Genomic DNA, 22,280 nt, shown 5'->3' with positions numbered 1-22,280 from the left:
TTCTAATGTAGCTTTTTGAGATAGGGCAACCAGAACTGCACGCAGTATTCCAGGTGTGCGCATACCATGAATTTACATAGCAGCATTATATTTACTGTCTTATTATCCATTCTTTTCCTAATGGTTTCTAACATGTTGTTAGGGGTTTTTTTTTGTTTTGACTGCTGCTGCATATTGAGCAGATGTTTTCAGAGAACTATCCACAGTGACTGCAAACTCTTTCTTGAGTGGTAAGAGCTAATTAAGACCCCATCATTTTGTATGTATAGTTGGGATTATCTTTTCCTGTGTGCACTACTTTGCATTTATCAACATTAAAATTTCGTCTGCCATTTTGTTGCCCAGTCACCCAGTTTTGTGAGATCCCTTTGTAACTCTTTGCAGTCTGTTTTGGACTTAACTATTAAGCAGGAAGGTACTTGTGAAAGGAAAGGACAGGAAGAGTCCCACTCCTGCGTGCTGTGGGATACAGGATTGGCCTTACCAGTTACAAGGCCTGGTTAGGAATGTTTGTCCACACAAGACCACAGTGAGGTGCCTAACTAGTGACGGGAATGGAACTGGTTTCTAGCAGGGGTAAGCTGCACCAGTGTGAATCACAGCTTTCCTCGTCTATGCTAGGGCTTTGTACTGGTGGAACTACATCTGGGGAAGGCCATCAAGGCATGATATTGGAATAAATCCCCAACGTAGCATTTATCTATATCACAACTATGCTAGAAGGTTTTAAGGGTAGCATTTTTGCTGGCATACAGCTGCCCATGTTTCAATGTCACTAGAACGTATGCACACTCATCTGCCTTTGCCAGTGACTCCTCACTGCGAAAGGCCATATCAGCAAAAGACGTGCTGCACTATGGATAAGCATCCCGGTGTGCCCCATTCAGCTGTCCAGCACCCTACCTTGTGGGATGTTTTCACAGCGCCTTGTGCGATAACAGCACTCCCCCCTCAGGGAATTGTGGGAATTCCCTTTGCTTCATCCTGGAAACTGCTATTTTCATGCTTTTTTAAAAAATCCCCCCCGTTCCTCTGTTACATCCCATAACTGCTCTTCCTCACACCCGTTTCCAAGCTCTCCCTCTGCCATCTTGATTTCAGAAGCATGGAGGATGCTAAACCGATCAGTGGAGTTCTCATGTCTATTTTAGAGACAAGGCCTAAAAGAAAACATGACATGGGTGAAGGACAGGGAGAAACCTAAATTCCTTGCAGCCAAGGCTGGGGGCCAGGAATATGTTTCACTGTGAAGAACACAAGGGGAAAAGAGGTGGGGAAGAGCACAGAGACAATGAAGTGGCAGCCCTGGCACTCCAATGGCATAAACAAGAGCAGAACCTGGCCCATTGTATCCAGTGCTTTCCAAAAAGTGCTTTGACTCCATCAAGTGTTTGCTCCCTAGATCACCCATACTCAAAAATATTTGCATTTAAATGGCTCATCTAGGCATTCATACCTCATTGAAAAGACTGTCTGAGGGAGAAGTTGGATATACCTTTGCCACTATGTTTTGTGAGAGAGAGTTTTCTGCAAGGCTGGCTTTAGAGGGCAGCTAATGGAGTCATTTACAGGACCGAGAGAAACAATCTTTTAAAGATGGAGGCTTAGAATTTGTAGGAAATTGCAAAAGGGAGCAAATGCCACCCTTGTTTGTTACTACTCAAGATACCCAATAGCCATGAAGTGCCCTAACGCCTCCTTGGTCTATGGACTTGTGGGAGTTCTCAAGCTAAAGAGGTCATGGTAGATCAATATCTAGGGTCTTGTCTGTGCTGTAGCTATACTGGCAAACCTTCCTAGCAGAGAATCAGCTTATACAAGTTCTCTGAATGAAACAAGCTATACCCGCAAAAGGACTTTTTGAGTGGTATAATAGAATATATAGTACGGCTTTTTCCTGGTATAGCTATGCCAGTTAGGGTGTGTGTGGTTTTTTTCACGCTCCTAACCAACATAGCTATGGCAGCAAAACTTTTAAGCCTAGATCAGACCTGAATGAGAGATGTCTAAGAAAATTTAAATAGGGCTGCGTCTCCAATCTGCAGATATTTACCCTTCTATGAGGTGGCTGTAATATTTTGCTGGAGGATGAGCAGACTGATCCATAATTATTAGTTATTTTTAACCTTGCAAGTGGAGTGTGCATTGTATTCCTACTTTACTGAGGCACAGAGCAGAAGGAAGGATAGTCCAGGGACTAAAGTGCTAGGCTGGACTGAGGAAACCCAGGTCCAATTCCTTGCTATGCCACAGACTGCCTGTGTGTGACCTTGGGCCAGTCACTTCATCCCCTGTCCTGAGTTCCCCATCTGTAAAATGGGGATAATACGTCCCTATCTCACAGGTGTGTTGTGAGTATTAATATATTAAAGACTGAGAGAGGCTCAGATACTGTGGTAATGGGAACAATATAAGGACCTTAGATGGATGGAACTGGGCTCAAGAAGAGATCCATAGATGTTCTCATCAAAAGCATTTTTGAATTAAAGTGGTTTTGGAAGGGATAAGGAGATAAATATGCAGAGGGTCCCCAAGCTACCTGAATAACCACATGAGCATTTTGTTGGTCACGGAAGAGAGGTTTCAAGGAATCTGAGAAATATTGGCAGTGAATACATTTAACCATATCCATCCCCAGGGACAAATGTCGATGCTCTCCGGCCATCTGGTCTCCTTTTCTTTAATTAAACGAATGAAACCTATGATCACACAGGCTGGCCCAGAAACACTGCCAGAACAAATCAATAGCTGTAGGAAAATCAGATTGCTCATCTCAAATGCACACATGCTATTAAGCAGAGACAGTCTGAATCATCTTGAGTTCATGTCTATAGTGCACTGGGTGCCATCAAAAAGCAAATACTGTAGGAGGGTATTGACTTTTCCAGTGTTTAGAATATATATAGTATAGATCAGCAAGATGGCTACTGCATCTATATCCATTATACAGCATTCATCACCATGGTATCTGAGTGTGTCACAACATTATAAATGGTATACATTCTCTCTTTTTTTCCTACCACAAGTCTGCAGGAACTTGACTTAGGGCATGTCTACAATAGATATGATAGAGGTCTATACAATCATGACTGGTGTGGAGGAAGTGTTATTTATTCCTTCTCATAACACAAGAACTAGGGGTCACCAAATGAAATTAATAAACAGGAGGTTTAAAACAAACAAAAGGAAATATTTTTTTCACACAATGCAGTCAACCATGGAACTCATTGCCAGAGGATGTTGTTAAGGCCAAGACTATAATAGGGTTCAAAAAGAACTAGATAAGTTCATGGAGGATAGGTCCATCAATGGCTATTAGCCATGATGAGCAGGGATGGTGTCCTTAGCCTCTGTTTGCCAGAAGCTGGGAATGGGCGACAGGGGATGAATCACTTGATGATTCCCTGTTCTGTTCATTCCCTCTGGGGCACCTGGCATTGGCCACTGTTGGAAGACAGGATACTGGGCTAGATGGACCTTTGGTCTGACCCAGTCTGGCCGCTCTTGTGTTCTATGTTTGTACATGCCTAGCAGCATGGGGTCCTGGTCCATGACTCTGGCCCCTAGGGCTGTGGAAATACAAACAAATTAATAATAATAATAATAACAATTAATAATAATAAAATTATGACTTTGAAAACCCAGTTCAATGACTACAGCTTTGACAAAGAACTGGGTCTCCAAAGATGCAAGTTTTTGTTTTTGTTAAACATCCTCAAAGAGACGCTTGCTCTCTGGGAGCAAAGAAGCAATGACAGAGTGGCTGTAGCATGTGCCTTAACTTTGTATTTCGTGGTTTTCAGAAGTTTAAGTTTGTGTTACCTTAATGCTTCATTTTCTCGTTTTCAAAGGTTTGAATTGTAGCCGAACTTGACCCTTCTGGAAAGGCATGAGGAAGCCCTGACTCTCCATTAGTAAAAGTTTTGGGTGTCTAATATTTTACAAAGCCAATACAATTGTTTTGAAAAGAAAAAAAGTGTCTGTTCTGCTAACTGTATCCTTATAGACATATGAAGGTCACCAGGGTCTCCCTCAAAACAGATGTTCCCGCCTCTGTACAAAACACCAACAGCTGTTGATATATTGTTGCAGGCAAGGAGGCTCCAAGTCTGTAGAACTGCTAAGGAGGCACAGCATATTGTGCGATGGCTTCCTGTCTCCGCTGTGTGACCTTGGGCAAGTCTTTGCGTGCCTCGGTTTCCCCTCCTATACTTTGACTGTCTTATCTATTTAGCCTGTAAGCTGCTTGAGGCAGGAAATGTGTGTCTGGACTGTGCTTCTCTCAGTTGTGGTTGAGGCCTCTAAGCATGACTGCAACACACTTTAATTGAATTGTCTCGTGAGAACTGACCTCCCATCTTTTTGTGTACTCTGTATATATATCTTCCTACTGTATTTTCCACTCCATGCATCTGATGAAGTGGGTTTTAGCCCACGAAAGCTTATGCCCAAATAAATTTGTTAGTCTCTAAGGTGCCACAAGGACTCCTCGTTGTTTTTGCTGATACAGATTAACACGGCTACCCCTCTGAAACAAGTAACGATGTGTTTTTAAAAAATATATTGTTTGTGATGTAGGGCCCATTCAGCAAATATTCAAGCTTTACTCACTTGAATAGTCGGACTGTAACGGGACTGCACGGACGTGCTTTGTGTTTGCAAGATCTGGGCCTTACAGGCACGTGTAGTTCTGGCCCTGAAGAGTTTACAAGCTGCTCAACAGAAAAACAAATCCTCCCCCCGCAAAAAAAAGCAAAACCCACCACGAAAAGGGGCTGTAAAACAGGTACCAGCCTAGGGGCTGGTGGGAATTCGTGCAGCTGCAGCCGTGGGAAAGGAGGGACCTAGGAGCCAGGCCGAGGGGGATGGCTGAGTGGATGCACCTGGGGCTTGGGGAAACAGGCGCGTGCAATGGGACCTGCGCCAGTCGCCCACATCCCTGCTGTGCCGGAACCCCAGCCGCCGCGCCGGGCAGGTGAGGACTACATCTCCCATGCCCCCCCGCGCTCCCCGCCGCCATGAGGCGGAGCGCTCGGCGCGCAGCACGCCGGGAGCTGTAGTCCTGGGGGGCCCGGCCGGCGCGCCGCGCGCCTGACGGCGAACTCCATGTCCCGGGGTGCCCCGCGCGGCGGCGGCCGGTGAGGGGCGGCGGCGGCCGGGTCTGAGGGAGCCGGAGCCGGAGCCGGAGCCAGAGGCAGGCGGCGAGCAGCGGCGGCCGGGTCTGAGGGAGCCAGAGGCAGGCAGGCGGCGAGCAGCGGCGGCGATGTCGGTGCAGGTGGCGGCCCCCGCCGTGGAGCTGAAGGAGCTGGGCGGCCCCAGGGACAAGGGGGCGGCCGCCCCCTCCCGCCCGGCCGAGCCGGGGCTTCTCCCCGCGCCGGGGCTCGGCGTGGCCGGGGCGCCCTGCCCGCTGCCGGCCCCGGCCGGGGAGCGTGAGGCGGCGGCCCCCGGCCCGGGGTGCGGGGCCGAGCGGCCTCCCGTGAGCGGCTGCCCCGGGCTCCCCGCGGCCGGGCTCCCCCCCGGGGCCGCCAAGGTGCCGCAGGCGTCGGCCATGAAGAGGAGCGACCCGCACCACCCGCAGCACCGGCACCGGGACGGGGGGGACGGCGGCGGCGCCGGGCGGGAGGCGCTGGTCAGCCCCGACGGCACCGTCACCGAGGCGCCCCGCACCGTCAAGAAGGTAACGTGAGGGGGAGCCCGGGGACGACCCCCCCCGCCCCCGCCGCAGCGCTGCTCCCCTGAACGTGGGGGGGGGCCCTGACCCGCTTAATGCGGGACCCCAAAGGGAAGGGGATTCACCGTGACTGAGACCCTGCGGGGAGGAGACCCCCATTCCCTTCAGGCAGAGCCGCCTGCATACCAAAAATCCCCCTTTGCTTCAGGTGGGACCCCCCTTACAGAGACCCCTGGGAGAAGCACCTCTGTCCCCTTGATGGGGGACCCCTTTATAGGCATGCTGTGGGACAGGGACTCTCATCCTTGGAGAGGGAAACTCTTCTTACCCTATGGGTATCTCTTTGCCCCCATGAAGGGGCTCCCACAAGCCTCTTAGGTAAGAGAGCCCAGTTTTCCTTGGAGATCCTCCCTTGCCAGCCTGCTGGGATTGGGGCGGGGGGGAAATCTGGGTTCTTCAAGAAAGATTGGGGCTCATCTCTGTCTGTCAAAGCTCCTATTCTTCTGGAGAGAACTTCTTTGTGACCCCTTGACAGCATACCCAGTGTTTGGGGGACCTGCCCCACCTGATGTCTCCCTAGAGAGACCAAAAGCACTAGAACCTGAGACATTGAACTCCCTGAAGAGAGAGATGCCAGATAAACCCACTAATCCAGCCCTTGGAGAGACCCCATAGTACCCAGGTTGAGACTTTGCCATGTGCTGTCACTATGGGCACCCTCTCTTGGAGAAAGAGTGGAGTACCCATAATTTGATACTACTGCGTCCTTGGTCATCTTTGTTCTTAAGTTTCAGAGTAGCAGCCGTGTTAGTCTGTATTCGCAAAAAGAAAAGGAGGACTTGTGGCACCTTAGAGACTAACCAATTTATTTGAGCATAAGCTTTCGTGAGCTACAGCTCACTTCATCGGATGCATTCTGATGAAGTGAGCTGTAGCTCACGAAAGCTTATGCTCAAATAAATTGGTTAGTCTCTAAGGTGCCACAAGTACTCCTTTTTTTTTTTTGTTCTTAGGTAACCTCACATTATCTATATCCCCACCATGTGATATCACCCTATTCCTTCATCCCCTTCTTGGAGTCTGCCATCCTTGGGAAGGACACCTGTTTTCCTTCATATTTTCTCCCAAGGACCAGTGCTTGCTTGACCAGACAAAAAGCATGGTCATGGATCTTCTGTGTCAAGGATCATGACATATTTGACCTTCTAAATCTCCCAGGTGGAGGGGGAATATTGATGTCGGTGATGATTTTCTGCCTGGGAACAGTTCTCATCCCTGTCTCCAGGTACTTCTAAACTCAGCAGAGACAGGGCCTGAGATAAAGGAAACAAACAATACCCAACCAGAGGGAGCTGATCCTCCGTGCAGTAGGAGCAGAGTATTCATGGAGCAAAACCAACCACCACCTCCATTGCCTAGCATGGTGGGATTGTTTATAGGCTGTGAATCTGTGTGGTTGCTATAGGAAGTAAAATGTGTTGAATGAGGATGTCTGGGAGTACATGCTGTTCCTTCTCCTTCTGCAATGCTATTGCTTTCCAGTTGCTTCAGTGCGTGGGTTTGTTCCAGTGACTGAAGGGTTGTCTCTGCATTTATTTAAACTAGGTTTACACATCCACGGTCCTTTTGGTACAGTAGTAAATTTAAAGCAAATGTATGCAACTTTTAAGGCAATATACAGAAGTAAAACATATCTTTGCTTGGCTTTAAGACTTTCAGGCCTTGTCTTCACTAGGGAAAAAGCATATTTTAAACATGTTAACTAATCATTAATGCATGTTAAAATCCTGTTGTAGACAGGATAAGTTATAGTTTTAGTGTGTTGGCTGGTCAAGAAAAAAGTATGCTCTCTGTTAAGATTTATCTTGACTGACTAATCTGCTAAACCTGCAATTTACCTTGTCTACACTATGATTTTAACGTGTGTTAACACATTATGTAACATGCCTAAAATACTTCTTTTTCGTAGTGTAGGTATGATCTCTGAGGATTAATAGCCAATGCTTTTTTCCCCCCTTCTATTATTCTCTCGTTTTAAAAGTGTTAATAGTATATATTAATTTGGTCTTGCAAAATTCTAGTTGCATAGGCAAATATTTTTCCTTTGCATGAGGATATAATTATTAACACACACATCACCATGGTAAAGGCTGGGTGGGTAAATGTGCCTAAATTGGTAAACTTCAGTGATTTTGTAATGCTGTGTTAGTTTAATGATGGGATTGTAATATCTGATCAATAGCAAAATGACATGATGAACATTTAGGTCCTGATCCTACAAAGTTGTGTGCACATGCTTAACTTTAATCACATTAACTTAATTGGGACAAGAGTAAGTAAAGTTAAGAACCTTTTCTCATGCCTGGTGCTTTAATGTTTGTCCTCATTTTCACTATACCGAGTTGCTGCATGCTAACGTTTTTGTACCTACTTCTCTGACATCTTAGAATTCTGTGTGTAGACCCAAATTTTCAAAAGTGGCTGCCGATTATGGGAATGTCAGTTTTTAAGATACTGTGGACCAGACTTTCAGAGGTCAAAGTCATTTAGACAATTCACATCAGTCATTTAGTCTTAACAAATTAAAATTCCCAATTGCAACTTACTACTTAGATGAGCTCCTCTTGACTTCAGTTGGAAGTGAGTGAGAGCTTTAAAAATCAGGCTTAAGGTAATTGACATTGGACAGTCATAAAATGAGGTATCCAAAATCAGAAAACTTTGGAAATGTTGGCATTAGTGACTGTGGTGTGGTAAGTTGGTAAGAGTAGGGGCATGAAAATCAAGACTACGCAATAGATTTACTATGTGTCCTTGGGCTTATTGCTACAACTTGTTTTCAAAATCTGTAAAATGAGTGTACACTTACTTACACAGGTGTGCATAGCATAGCAATTTAATACTCACCTGCCCTACGGGTAAGGCATATTTGTTTATGAAGCATATTGAGCTCTTCTGAGGAAAGGCACTATACAGTTGCAGAATTTTATATTAATATATATGCTCACTTTACAAATTGAAAGTGAACTTTTTTCCTAGCTTTCAGCACTGAAAGCAAAGCTTGCTTTCTTAATGTCAAGCTGTGTTCTTTCTGCTTCTTAACATTATCAGCATAAAGGTTCTGGAATCAGAACTGAGCTGGCAATCCTGTTGATTCATGAAGCAAAGTAGAATACAGCTTGCTCCTCCATAGCTAGTCCGCCTCTGCAATATTGATGGCAGTAAAAGCTGTAGGTTTTGTCTGTAAACTAAGTGGGCTTAAAATTGAAAACAGAGGGTACAGACGCATAGGGTAGCAAGGTGCATCTTATGACAGTGTCACTCATCTGAGTGTAACTTCACTGTAACTATAAAATTCCTCAGTAAAATGAATAAATCAAAATATGTGCCTGAGGCTCACCAGACTGGCGCATCACCTGACAAGTGAGCTGCAGTTGGGTATTTTACTTTGCAGCATATAAATGACACTCATGTGGCATGTTTAAATGGTGATTTTGACCTTGACTCTTCGCTAATTTGATTGTATCAGGGAACATAAGGGTTGAAATGGCTGCTTTTCCATAATAAATTCAATTGTTTGGTGTGAGGTTCTCACACCATTTTATTCACTTGTTGTATAGGAGGATTTTTAGATAACCTGAATGGAACACAGACTATCTTATTTTACTCGTGTGTGTTTGCCATTTACTCAATTTCATTCTAATCTATAGTGATCAGTTATACCAGGGTAATAAATGTTTCTCCTTAGGCTGAATTCCCAACTGCTGCTCATAATGAGTGTGATAGGATTTTACTAACTGGCATACAAACCATTTGGAGGCAGTGTTATAATTATAATACACTTGGGCCCTCTCCCTCAGCATGTATGCAATTTATTTTTAGGTAGCACCTTCTGAATGATATATTCAGACCTTTGTTGAAAGACCAATACCTTAAGTTGTATACAGAGACTCTTGCAGGTAGAAAAGGAAAAGTGACATGTAAAGAGAAAAACAATAGTAAAATATAAAAGCAGTAAAGATGAGTAAATGTTAACACAGTGAAGGGCATAGAAAGTGCAGAAATGAGGAAATGCAGTATAATTAAGGGTACCTAAACTCTGATGAATGAGTGAAACAGTATCAGTTGGCAAGGAGTCTGAAGCCCACACCCAATTTGTATTAAAATTGACATAAATTCTAAGTACATGATATTTATACTTCCTTGACAAAGGAATAGAAACTTCATGTTTTGAATTTACCTGTGATTTAAAAACCTATAGCTGATCAGCTTTGATCCTCACCAAGCAGTCGAGAAATGGGCCATAGGCCATATTTAAGACTTTAGAAAGCGTATTTTGCCTCTTGGGGTGTATTCTGAGCATCGGCACTCTAGCATCTGTAATACAATGTTCTACGTCAAACAGGAAGTGTTGAAGGCAAGATTTTAAAAAATGGTGAGGTGTTGTAAAGGGAAGACACAGGTCAACTTGAGTGAGAGTCACTTGCAGTGTTGGGAAGTTTTAAAGAGAGGACTGAAAGGTAGCAAAGACTGGAGGAGCGGAATTATTTGAAGTGGTTATGACGGTGATAGGGTGCAACAAGTCCCTAGTTATGAAAGCTAGGAAGGGAGTTTTCAGTTGGTGATGGACTTCAAGCCAGTGACCATAGTGAAAGATGGGGTAATATAGTCATACTTCCTGAAAGGAGAGAATAGTCTGGATGCAACATTCTGACCCTGTGAAGTTGAGTGTAAGCCTTCCAAAAGTCTACAAAATGACGTGATAAATATTGAGACAAGAAATGATGAAAGTGTAAGTAAAGATTTCAGCAGTGAGTGTATTCTGAGGATGGTACTGGATGACTTGCAGATGAGAAGAAAAAGGTTAATGGTCCAGGATGTTTCCAAATTTTGTGATTTTTTGGGAGCATAAGTTAAGGTGATAGCCTCAAAGAGACATACGGTTGATTTGTATATATATAAAGAAGGCAGAGGGGAATAAATGCATGACATGAGAGATTAGAGGAAATTCTGCTCACAAGGAAGAAGTTAGTCTTGAAAACATTTAATAGGAAATTATGAGATCTTGGAGTTGTGGATAGTTCTCTAAAAACTTACACTCAATGTGCAGCAGCAGTCAAAAGTGAACAGAATGTTGGGAAGCATTAAAAGGGATAGATAAGACAGAAAATATCATATTGCCTCTGTATAAATCCATGGTATGCCCACACCTTGAATACTGCTTGCAGATGTGGTCACCCCATCTCAAAAAAGATAAATTGCAATTGGAAAAGGGCAACCAAAATGATTAGAGGTATGGAATGGCTTCCATATGAGGCGAGATTGATTAAGACTGGGACTTTTCAGCTTGGAAAAGAGACGACCAAGGGGGGATATGCTAAAGGTCTATAAAATAAAGTAAATAAGGAAGTGTTGTTTACTCCTTCCGATAACACCGTACTAGTGGTCACCAAATGAAAATCTGCAGCGGGTTTAAAACAAACAAAAGGAAGTATTTTTTTTCCACACAACGCATAGTCAGCCTGTGGAACTCCTTGCCCCAGAGGATGTTGTGAAGGCAAAGACTATAACAGGGTTCAAAAAAGAACTGGATAAATTCATGGAGGATAGGTTCATCAATGGCTATTTGCAAGGGATGATATCCCTAGCCTCTGTTTGCCAGAAGATGGAAATGGGTGACAGGGGATGGATCACTTGATGACTTCCTGTTCTGTTAATTCCCTCTGGGGCACCTGCATTGGTCACTGTCAGGGGACAGGATACTGGGCTAGATGGACCTTTGGTCTGACCCAGTATGGCTGTTCTTATGCTGTAGATTTGAGCTGACAGGCCAAGCATAAGGTAAATGAAGAGAATGAACTGAGGGAGATGTAAAGTTAAATGTCGTCTCTGAAAAGTGATTTCTGATCTAGCGTTGAGTTCTCCCGTAGGGAGGTAAGATATGGAGAAGTGGATCAAGACTGGGAACCTGAGGCAATTTGTATTAGGATGAGGGGGAGATGTAAAGTCTCGACTAGGCATGGAAGAGAAGTAAGATCCAGTCTCACAGTGAGAGTGCTGGAGGCTGTTTGAGACACCCACAAAATTTAGACCAAGGTATCCAAAGCACACTAGACCCAATAAGAGACTAAAGAAGAATCTAAGAAAAGAGGTAATGTGAGCTTTAAATCTCTTATGTGAAGTCCTCTGTGGGGAGGCATAGCATAGGCATTTGCAGTACAAGCGTCTCCTTAATGCCTCAACCTTGACTTGAAGGAACCATCTGTAGTGGGGAGAGTGGAGCTCACTCTCTCTGGCCCATTCATGTTTTCCTCTCTCCTGCGATTTCTGCCACAAAACTGTCACTAAATGACAGCATTGGTGGCTCAGTTTTTGTGATGAGTTCTCAACCCAAGTGCCCTCTAAACTAATTTTCATAATTTGCTAAACATTTGTCAGATAGAGTTGCTAGTTGCTACTGATCTAGATTTGTACCAGCAGCCTAGAGGTGAAAAACTGTGTCCCATTAATAGTGTGAGCCATCCAGCCCCCTGTTTGCAGTAGTGGTGTGTGTGTGTTTTTTTTTTTTAAGATAAAGACAGAGTGGTTGATGGGAGTGCTATAAAAAGGAATAAGGGTTTAGCAAACTCCAATTTTTACTGATTTGTACCCTAAAGCTTGATAGAAATGCCGTACAGTCTGTAACAGGTGTCGTTATAAAGACAGTGAAGGAAACCAAAATCAAATTCACCAAACGCTTAACTCAATATAAATAAACTCAATATATTGAATTTCAGCAAAGCCTTTCTGGGCTCTCGAAAGTCAGTCTGGTGCTCTGAAATGTTGAGACTTGGCAAGTGTAGAAATAAGATTGAAGAACTTGAGATTTGATTTCCTCAAGCAATTCTCATGATGTGTAAAGTCGTTTAAAGACTTCCAAAACCAAATCTGTTTTGGGAACACTTGCTGTAGCAACTCCATTGGCCATCTCCTTGCCTAAGTCCCTGAAGCAACAGCTTGCAGCTTTGCTTTTCTCTTAGTAAATTGCCGTCATTCTTGTGCCCTGTGGGTCTGAGGGCAGAAGAAAAAGTATAATTGTTTAGTCCTTTGGATGTACATTGGGGTATCCAAACTTTATCCCGTCGAAGGCTGCATTGACGAGCTCAAATGTCACATGCATAAACTAACAGGTTGCAGCTGTCCTCTCAATGTGGAAGTGCAGCCTGTGGAAACTACAGATCTCAATATGCAAGAATTCTTGGTTGTGCATCTCAAGATGAGCACTGCATGCAGACATCTAGTCTTGGAATCTTCTCATCTCAGTATTAAACATGAGGGCAGCTGTTGGCCATGTCACTGATGTTGAACACCATAGGCCAGGGGTAGTCATTTTTTGTCAAGGTCCAAATTTCTTGGTCAACGTCCAGACTCCAGAGAAGAAAATAATAAAAAAAACCCAATAATGATAAGTAAATAAAAAGATTTTGGTGTCTGTTCAAAAATGTTTGGTGGTCCGGATTTAGCCTGTGGTCCACCTAATGACTACCCCTGCTGTAGGCTGTGGTTTGACATCCCATATATCAAAAGCAGTGCTGCTTCACTTATTTAACTGGAGTGGTCATATATCAGGGAGACATGGTATGCAAGTGGTTAAAAGAAAACAGTGGCCCTTTATGGCCAAATAAATTGATATAATGAAGATACGGTCATGCTAGGCATGATTTTGAGACTTCTCTGATTTTGCAGCAGACACTTGCTTATTCTGCAATCCTGCTCAAACACATGTGCATCATATCACATGTTCAGTTCTTGTAAGTGAAGATGATTGTTGATCAGAAAGTCATGTAGAAGTTTGTAGGAGACAGGATGAACCAGTGTCCATGTAGGTGGTCATGACCGTCCCTCTGAGTGGGGGGCCATGCCTTCTTGCAGTCTGGTCTGCTAGAATACACTCCAAAACAAAGAAAGGGGGATTTAGCAGTGCTCAGTGGGCCCCGATCTTCAAACAGGGAAGGGCCGCAAACAGTCTGGGCTCTGGCCAGTGGTCAGGACAGAGTGGTACTAAGTTAGAAGCCCAGCCCTCAAGTGGGGCGAGACAGTAAACAGCCCGGGCTCTGGCCTGCAGTCAGGCAGAGCTGTAGCCCAAACTCCATCTGTGAGGCTCCGGCAGAGTTGAGCACCATGCACAGGCTCTGGGGCTCCGGCAGAGGTGTCCGAGGAGTGCAGGCCTCCTGGCCTAAGGAGGGGGAGCGGCAGGGGGGTCGCGAGCCCGCCTGATTTCACCTCATCCCAGCCAGGGCCCTAACGGTGGTGGCGTGGTCTGCCACTGGGTCAGCAGGGATCCGCCCGCAACACGTTGACCTTGTATCGGGTCAGCTCTCAACCAGACTGTTGTCTGGTTTTCCTGGACTGCTTCCTACTCTCCCCCTTGGGTGTACCAGTGTCCAGGGGTCGTCCTCAGTCTCCCCGGGATATACTGGAAAGGGTAGCAGTAGCAGCTCCTCAGTGTTGGGAGTGGCCGGGGTTTTGGGAAGCTCGTGCAGACGCCCTGGTCAGCCACGGTTCTCCTTGGGATCCCATTCCAGCAACAGGGAAGATACATCTGTCTCCCTTGGCAGCTCCCTCCCAACTGAGCTGCGGGGCTGGCCTTTTATACTTCCTCTTCCTGTCCAGCCCGTCTGCTTCTGGTGTGCAGGGCATGGTCCTCCTGGCTCCGCCCACCAGCTGGCTTGCGGTGTTCCGTTCGTGTCCGCCTCTCAGGAAGGCCATGCCTCCTTGCTACATTCCAAATCGGAGAGCTGTCCCCAAAGTATAAAGGAAGGTTGTTCCAGGCAGCTGGATTTGCAGAGGAAAAAACCCTTCACCAACAATAGTAAAATTAAGAGATGAAGCAGGTGTTATAAGAGAGTGAGCAGAAGTTGGTGCAACTCCACAGAAGACTTTATAACAAAGATTAACTGAGTTGTGTCCTAAAATGATTGGGGAACCAATGGACTTGTTTGAGGATGGGATGACATGGTCATGCTTATTTGTACATATGAGAAGGAGGGCATTCTGCTGCACATGCTTGGGTTTGGAGAGTTGACACTTGAAGGAGGCTGAAGAACCAGTGAGAGGAGATGAAGGCCTAGAAGTGGAGTCAAGGCAGTAGCGTAGCTGGGTAACATGGAAGTGGTGATGCAGGAAGAAATTACCTCTCTTTGAGTAGGGAATGTCTTTTTGGTCTGTATTTGTACAGCACCTTGGCCAGTGGGCTCCTGCTCCAGTCAGATGACTAGTAAGAGGAAAGTTTGGGGTCAGGAAGATACCATGATTACATCCAAAGGCAGGAAATGGAAGATGTGAGTTGAGGGGATGACTGGAGAGAGAGTCATGTTTGATGATGCTCTTGCCCAAGAGAACTGCTTGTCTGAGGCATTTAACTGAAAAGTTTAGGGGTAATGACAAGTTTTCCTTGGTCAAGAGGCAGAGAGGATGAAGAAAGAAGAGTAATCAATTTTTCAAGAAATGTTACTGTTTAGTATTATGAGCATAAAAGTAATGGTTAAGGTTTAAGGGATGTATGAAAGAAATGGGGGCTAGATAGGAAACGACAGTGAGTGGGGAGTGAAAGAGGTGCAGAGGACTTGTCACTATTAGGAGAGAGCCATTAGATATAAGTGTGGAACCATGGCTGGATGGAACCTATGTTGGATGTTCAGGAGCCTGGAATTATCCAGTGTCAGAGGCTGTACAGAGCCTGCAGAGGAGGAGTCTTCAGTGAAAATTTGGAAGTTCAGTGACAGAATGGGAATTCTGTGCTATACCCAGGCCAAACCTCAGGAGGATATTTTGAGGAAGGGTGCTTGGGGAGTTGTGAAGGTGATGGTCTCAAGCTCTTTATTTCAGAGTAACAGCCGTGTTAGTCTGTATTTGCAAAAAGAAAAGGAGGACTTGTGGCACCTTAGAGACTAACCAATTTATTTGAGCATGAGCTTTCGTGAGCTACAGCTCACTTCATCGGATGCATACTGTGGAAATTGCAGAAGACATTATATACACAGACACCATGAAACAATACCTCCTCCCACCCCACTCTCCTGCTGGTAATAGCTTATCTAAAGTGATCATCAAGATCATCAAGCTCTTTATTGAGAAAGGAAAGGCTACAGGCAGGACAGTGGTTAGGGCAGAGTCAAGGGATGTCTTTTAAGTAGGGAGAGGAAAAATTTAAAGAGCTATAAGGCAGAGCTTAAAAAACCCACTCGCCTATTGTGACCCTAAGAGCCTGTTTTATGCCAGCTGGCAAAAGGCTCACCCTGTACATTGTTGTCAGAATATTTAGCCAGTGCCTTGTAAGGTATCATATGAAAACTGGTGACATGCTGGTCATGAATATCATTGTGCGATGTATGTAGGGGTTGTGTATACAGAGTTATGTATGTGTGTTTGAAATATGTTCTTAAAATGTGTTTTCGAGACAGCTGATAAACACACTTGCCCTAGGCAAAGGAATGTGGATTTAACTGTCAGCATGGACAAAGTTAACAGACAGATGAGAAAACAGCATGGCTTGATTACGAGCAAAGGTCAATAGAAGTACATTTGCATCTAAAGTAAACAAAGTGATCAAGCCAATCAAAAAAGCAAATTAACCACAGGATGAAGAACAGGCTTAGTACCTGCACACCAGAGAACAAGCAGCAGGGGAGAGGAACTTTATCTGGGTTCTTTTCAAAGAATATATTTTAAAGGCTTTCTGGGCTATAAGAGGGGAAGAAAAGGGGCCTCTCTTGTTATCCCTCACATAGGGAACAAAAGAAACAGCACCCTCTGATTCTGTGAATGGTAGGTGCTCTTGTCTGAAGGGCTAGGGATGCTGATGACTTGATGTAAACTGTTTAGACAAAGATTGTAGCTTGCGAAAGTTAAGTTTTAGTGACTAAAACTTGTTGTTATTGTTTGTAACCATACCTGCCTTTTTCTGTTTAGTATCACATAAATTTGTATTTTTTATTAATAAACATATGCTTAGTTTTACTGTAAACTGTCTCAGTGCTGCATATTAAGGTAAAGAGTGTAGACTCCCTCCTCAGGCCCTACGCTACCAGCACTCCCAGCTATCTTCGAGACACCACTGACTTCCTGAGGAAACTGCAATCCATCGGTGATCTTCCTGAAAACACCATCCTGGCCACTATGGATGTAGAAGCCCTCTACACCAACATTCCACACAAAGATGGACTACAAGCCGTCAGGAACAGTATCCCCGATAATGTCACGGCTAGCCTGGTGGCTGAACTTTGTGACTTTGTCCTCGCCCATAACTATTTCACATTTGGGGACAATGTATACCTTCAAATCAGCGGCACTGCTGTGGGTACCCGCATGGCCCCACAGTATGCCAACATTTTTATGTCTGACTTAAAACAACGCTTCTTCAACTCTCGTCCCCTAATGCCCCTACTCTACTTGTGCTACATTGATGACATCTTCATCATCTGGACCCATGGAAAAGAAGCCCTTGAGGAATTCCACCATGATTTCAACAATTTCCATCCCAACATCAACCTCAGCCTGGACCAGTCCACACAAAAGATCCACTTCCTGGACACTACAGTGCTAATAAGCGATGGTCACATAAACACAACCCTGTACCGGAAACCTACCGACCGCTATGCCTACCTACGTGCCTCCAGCTTTCATCCAGACCATACCACACGATCCATTGTCTACAGCCAAGCTCTACGATACAACCGCATTTGCTCCAACCCCTCAAACAGAGATAAACGCCTAAAAGATCTCTATCAAGCATTCTTATAACTACAATACCCACCTGCTGAAGTGAAGAAATAGATTGACAGAGCCAGAAGAGTACCCAGAAGTCACCTACTACAGGACAGGCCCAACAAAGAAAATAACAGAACGCCACTAGCCGTCACCTTCAACGCCCAACTAAAACCTCTCCAATGCATCATCAAGGATCTACAACCTATCCTGAAGGACGACCCATCGTTCTCACAAATCTTGGGAGACAGGCCAGTCCTTGCTTACAGACAGCCCCCCAACCTGAAGCAAATACTCTCCAGCAACCACATACCACACAACAAAAACACTAACCCAGGAACCTATCCTTGCAACAAAGCCCGTTGCCAACTGTGTCCTCATATCTATTCAGGGGACACCATCATAGGGCCTAATCACATCAGCCACACTATCAGAGGCTCGTTCACCTGCACGTCTACCAATGTGATCTATGCCATCATGTGCCAGCAATGCCCTTCTGCCATGTACATTGGTCAAACTGGACAGTCTCTGCGTAAAAGAATAAATGGACACAAATCAGATGTCAAGAATAATAACATTCATAAACCAGTTGGAGAACACTTCAATCTCTCTGGTCACTCGATTACAGACCTAAAAGTGGCTATTCAACAAAAAACTTCAAAAACAGACTCCGAGAGATTGCTGAATTGGAATTAATTTGCAAATTGGATACAATTAACTTAGGCTTGAATAGAGACTGGGAGTGGTTGAGTCATTACGCAAAGTAAAACTATTTCGCCTTGTTTATTCCCCCCCCCCCCCCACTGTTCCTCAGACGTTCTTGTTAACTGCTGGAAATGGCCCACCTTGATTATAATTACAAAAGGTTTTCTTCCCCCCCACCCCACTCTCCTGCTAAGTAATAGCTCATCTTAAGTGATCGCTCTCCTTACAGTGTGTATGATAAACACCCATTTTTTCATGTTCTGTGTGTATATAAATCTCCTCACTGTATTTTCCACTGAATGCATCCAATGAAGTGAGCTGTAGCTCACGAAAGCTTATGCTCAAATAGATTGGTTAGTCTCTAAGGTGCCACAAGTACTCCTTTTCTTTCAACTGATTTTAAAGCCCAGATATTACAGTGATGCTTCTGCTGTAGTGGTGGGTTTTAAATGAGCCAGGAGTTAAGAGAATCATAGAATATCAGGGTTGGAAGGGACCTCAGGAGGTCATCTAGTCCAACCCCCTGCTCAAAGCAGGACCAATCCCCAACTAAATCATCCCAGCCAGGGCTTTGTCAAGCCTGACCTTAAAAACTTCTAAGGAAGGAGATTCCACCACCTCCCTAGGTAACCCTTCCAGTGTTTCACCACCCTCCTAGTGAAAAAGTTTTTCCTAATATCCAACCTAAACCTCCCCCACTGCAACTTGAGACCATTACTCCTTGTTCTGTCATCTGCTACCACTGAGAACAGTCTAGATCCATCCTCTTTGGAACCCCCTTTCAGGTAGTTGAAAGCAGCTATCAAATCCCCCCTCATTCTTCTCTTCCGCAGAATAAACAATCCAAGTTCCCTCAGCCTCTCCCCATAAGTTATGTGTTCCAGTCCCCTAATCATTTTTGTTGCCCTCCTCTGTACGTTTTCCAATTTTTCCACATCCTTCTTGTAGTGGGGGGGCCCAAAACTGGACACAGTACTCCAGGTGAGGCCTCACCAATGTCGAATAGAGGGGAATGATCATGTCCCTCGATCTGCTGGCAATGCCCCTACTTATACATCCCAAAATGCCATTGGCCTTCTTGGCAACAAGGGCACACTGTTGACTCATATCCAACTTCTCGTCCGCTGTAACCCTAGGTCGTTTTCTGCCGAACTGCTGCCTAGCCATTCGGTCCCTAGTCTGTAGCGGTACATGGGATTCTTCCGTCTTAAGTGCAGGACTCTGCACTTGTCCTTGTTGAACCTCATCAGATTTCTTTTGGCCCAATCCTCTAATTTGTCTAGGGCCCTCTGTATCCTATCCTTACCCTCCAGCGTATCTACCTCTCCTCCCAGTTCAGTGTCCTCTGCAAACTTGCTGAGAGTGCAATCCACACCATCCTCCAGATCATTAATGAAGATATTGAACAAAACTGGCCCGAGGACCGACCCTTGGGGCACTCCACTTGATACCGGCTGCCAATTAGACATGGAGCCATTGATCACTACCCGTTGAGCCTGACAATCTAGCCAACTTTCTATCCACCTTATAGTCCATTCATCCAGCCCATACTTGCTGGCAAGAATACTGTGGGAGACCGTGTCAAAAGAGGAATCCAGCAAATCAGTCCAACAGGCTTTAATAGTGTCCACTGTCTGACACTTAGAGTTTTAGAACGGCTGGCTCCTGGGCATAACTTCTAACCCTAGTGGTGCTTTTGGTTTTCTTTTTGGAGCTGGTTTCTGAGTCCCTGGTTACTTACAATACTTGACTCAGCTACGACGGTCTGAGCCACAAACCCTTAATATTGGGTTGCATACACTTTTGAACCAGGCATTTACTGTCTGAGTCACTGTCACACTGACCTGAAAATGAAGGGAATTTAATACTGTGTTTTGTAACTGGTATATAATCCCACTGCCTACTCCTGGTATTTTGCTTCTGCACATAAGGACGTGTTGAATTCTGAAAATCTGAGTGTGGAAGGGCGTGAAAATATCAAGAAGCAGAAACTCATGGTGGATCTGTGTTTTTCCTTTGTGTGTTTGTATGCCATGGTGGCTGGATTCTTTATGGTGTGATATTTTCAGGCTGCCTGTAGGAGCTAGTGAGGACTCCAGTGAGTAACCTATCTGTCAAAGCTTTAGAGTGAACTGATTTTTGTTCTGTGCCACACTGGTAGCAATGGGAAGAAAGAAATGCTTGCCTTTTCGGTGTCCTCGTGGCCACTCTTATTTGATATTACTTAAATTGTAGGCATCGCTTTGTCAGTCTTGTCAAATATCGTGAAGGGAAGCAGGTACAACAGAGATGTGTGTAGCCTGGTGTACTAAGGATTAGCAGGTGAATTTTTTTTCTGTGGAAGTATGGTAAAAAAAATAAGTTTGTAATGTGTATAATCATGAAACCTATAGCTTTGGACCAGTGCCAAAAGAGCAAAACTCTTCCAATGAATGTGTATAAAACAAAATAAATAGTGACTTGTCTTAAAGTCCCTATATATTTTAAACTAGTAGGGTAGAAAGAAATGCTGAGAATTCCAGCCATCAAGTGGTGTCCATTTGTTTTTTTCATTGGATCAGAAGATCTAGAACAGTAAAATCACATTATTCCGTTTACCATCTTGCTTTCCACTTTTAAATTATCTGATATTAATGGTTGCTAATTAATTAATTAATGGTTGCAAACTGTTAGAGCTAGAACCAATTCTGTACACCACCTGAGAGCTTGGAATCCCTGATATCAAATTACATTAAAGCCTTAATCTGATTCTAGGGGTTTGTGAACAAACTGCTACATCACTGGTGATCTTTTCCTTAGGCTCTGATGGATGATGTAATCTAACTTGCTGCCACTAAGACTAATGCCAGGAGAATTGCAGCTCAGAATCAGGATTTTTCACAGGGTGGGTTTTAAGTCACTTAGGTTAAGTACTGTTACAGTACTGTGAGTGAGATAATGAATCTTTCTAGTTCAGGCTGAAACACAAGACTCATTGCTTCACCTTAGCTTTTTTTACATTAACCACTGCCTCCTACTAGAGTAACAGAATCAGTAAATGGTGAGCGAGATGAACAAGAGACCAAAAAAACACAAACAAAAACTCAAGTATAGTGGGGAAAAAAAGTGGTAGAATGCCACACAGCACCAGATTTTTTTATGACTACGTAATTTGTAAGGCATTTAGATACCACAGAGATGAGCATAGTAGAAATAGAATAAATTAGGCTTCTGCATTGGAATTATAGCATCTAGGGTGGGGGGAGAAGCCTATGGGACACTAGTTTATCTTTCAGCCAGAACAGGGTCATTCCCTGTTATGTAACTTCTCTGGCCTTGTTGGAGTTCATAACTCCTCCCACATTAGTGTTATCTGCATAGTCCATTTATATGCTATTTTTATTCTTCTAAATCCATTCATTGAAGGTGTTAAATGAGATCAGATCTGTTCAACACACACTCTTGTGGCTCTCCCATCATCACTTAGTTCTTCATCCAATTGTTGATCCATGTGACATGGTTCCATATGTGAGCCAACTAAAAAATGTAATTTTGAGAATAAGATTTTTGAGAGGCTGTAGAAAATTAGCTTAATATTATTGAGACTCGTTCGGGTTCAGTCTTCGAGGATTAAAAGGGAAGAGAGTTCCTTGGAAATGTAGCGTAATACAGGATAGGTTAAGGGTGCCCAACTTTGTCAGTTGAGGGCCATACTGTAATTTCACGAGCCTGAGGACTCTATGTACTGTGCCTAAAATGGATATTGCAGCTACTCTTATCTTTAAGTGGGTATTTACAAACAATAGAAAATGTTTTAAAATGTGAATTAAATTTGATGCAAGATCATACTGCAGTTACCAAGTGGCTTTCTGCAGGAGCAAGTGCGGCAAAGGGGATGCCATCAGGATCAGTTTCTACTGATTTTTTTGGGTCATTGGAAAATGTTTTATACAGGAACATCATAGAAATGATCCTGTGCTGCCACTGGGGCATTCCATTTAGAAGAGAAATTTGACCTCTTCTACACCCACATGGGAGAGGACTTCAGGGTCATGTCAGTTCCATTCTGATACTCCTGAAGAAAGGAGCTACTGCTGTATCATGCTGGGTGAGGGAGGAATGGAGAAGCTATCCTGTCCTACTTCCCTTTTGTTTGTGATGCATATCTCGTGGCAGCATT

The 22,280-nt window shown here is 44.3% G+C and overlaps 1 protein-coding gene across 2 annotated transcripts in view; it reads left to right on the top strand.

The window, feature by feature from the left end:
* The first annotated feature begins 5,248 nt into the window (after nt 1-5,248).
* The window catches only part of AHCYL2 (adenosylhomocysteinase like 2), a 196,759-nt gene continuing 179,727 nt past the window's right edge, over nt 5,249-22,280 (top strand). The window contains exon 1 of one of the 2 annotated variants that reach the window (XM_074942741.1): nt 5,249-5,677. In XM_074942741.1, the coding sequence (XP_074798842.1) occupies nt 5,264-5,677 (414 nt within the window). In that variant the 5' untranslated portion in view covers nt 5,249-5,263. The remainder of the gene's footprint in view (nt 5,678-22,280) is intronic. The other variant, XM_074942744.1, reaches the window with a different exon arrangement.

The sequence above is a fragment of the Natator depressus genome, chromosome 1 (assembly GCF_965152275.1).
Source record: "Natator depressus isolate rNatDep1 chromosome 1, rNatDep2.hap1, whole genome shotgun sequence".
Taxonomy (NCBI): domain Eukaryota; kingdom Metazoa; phylum Chordata; order Testudines; family Cheloniidae; genus Natator; species Natator depressus.
This window is presented reverse-complemented; position numbering and strand designations above follow the sequence as displayed.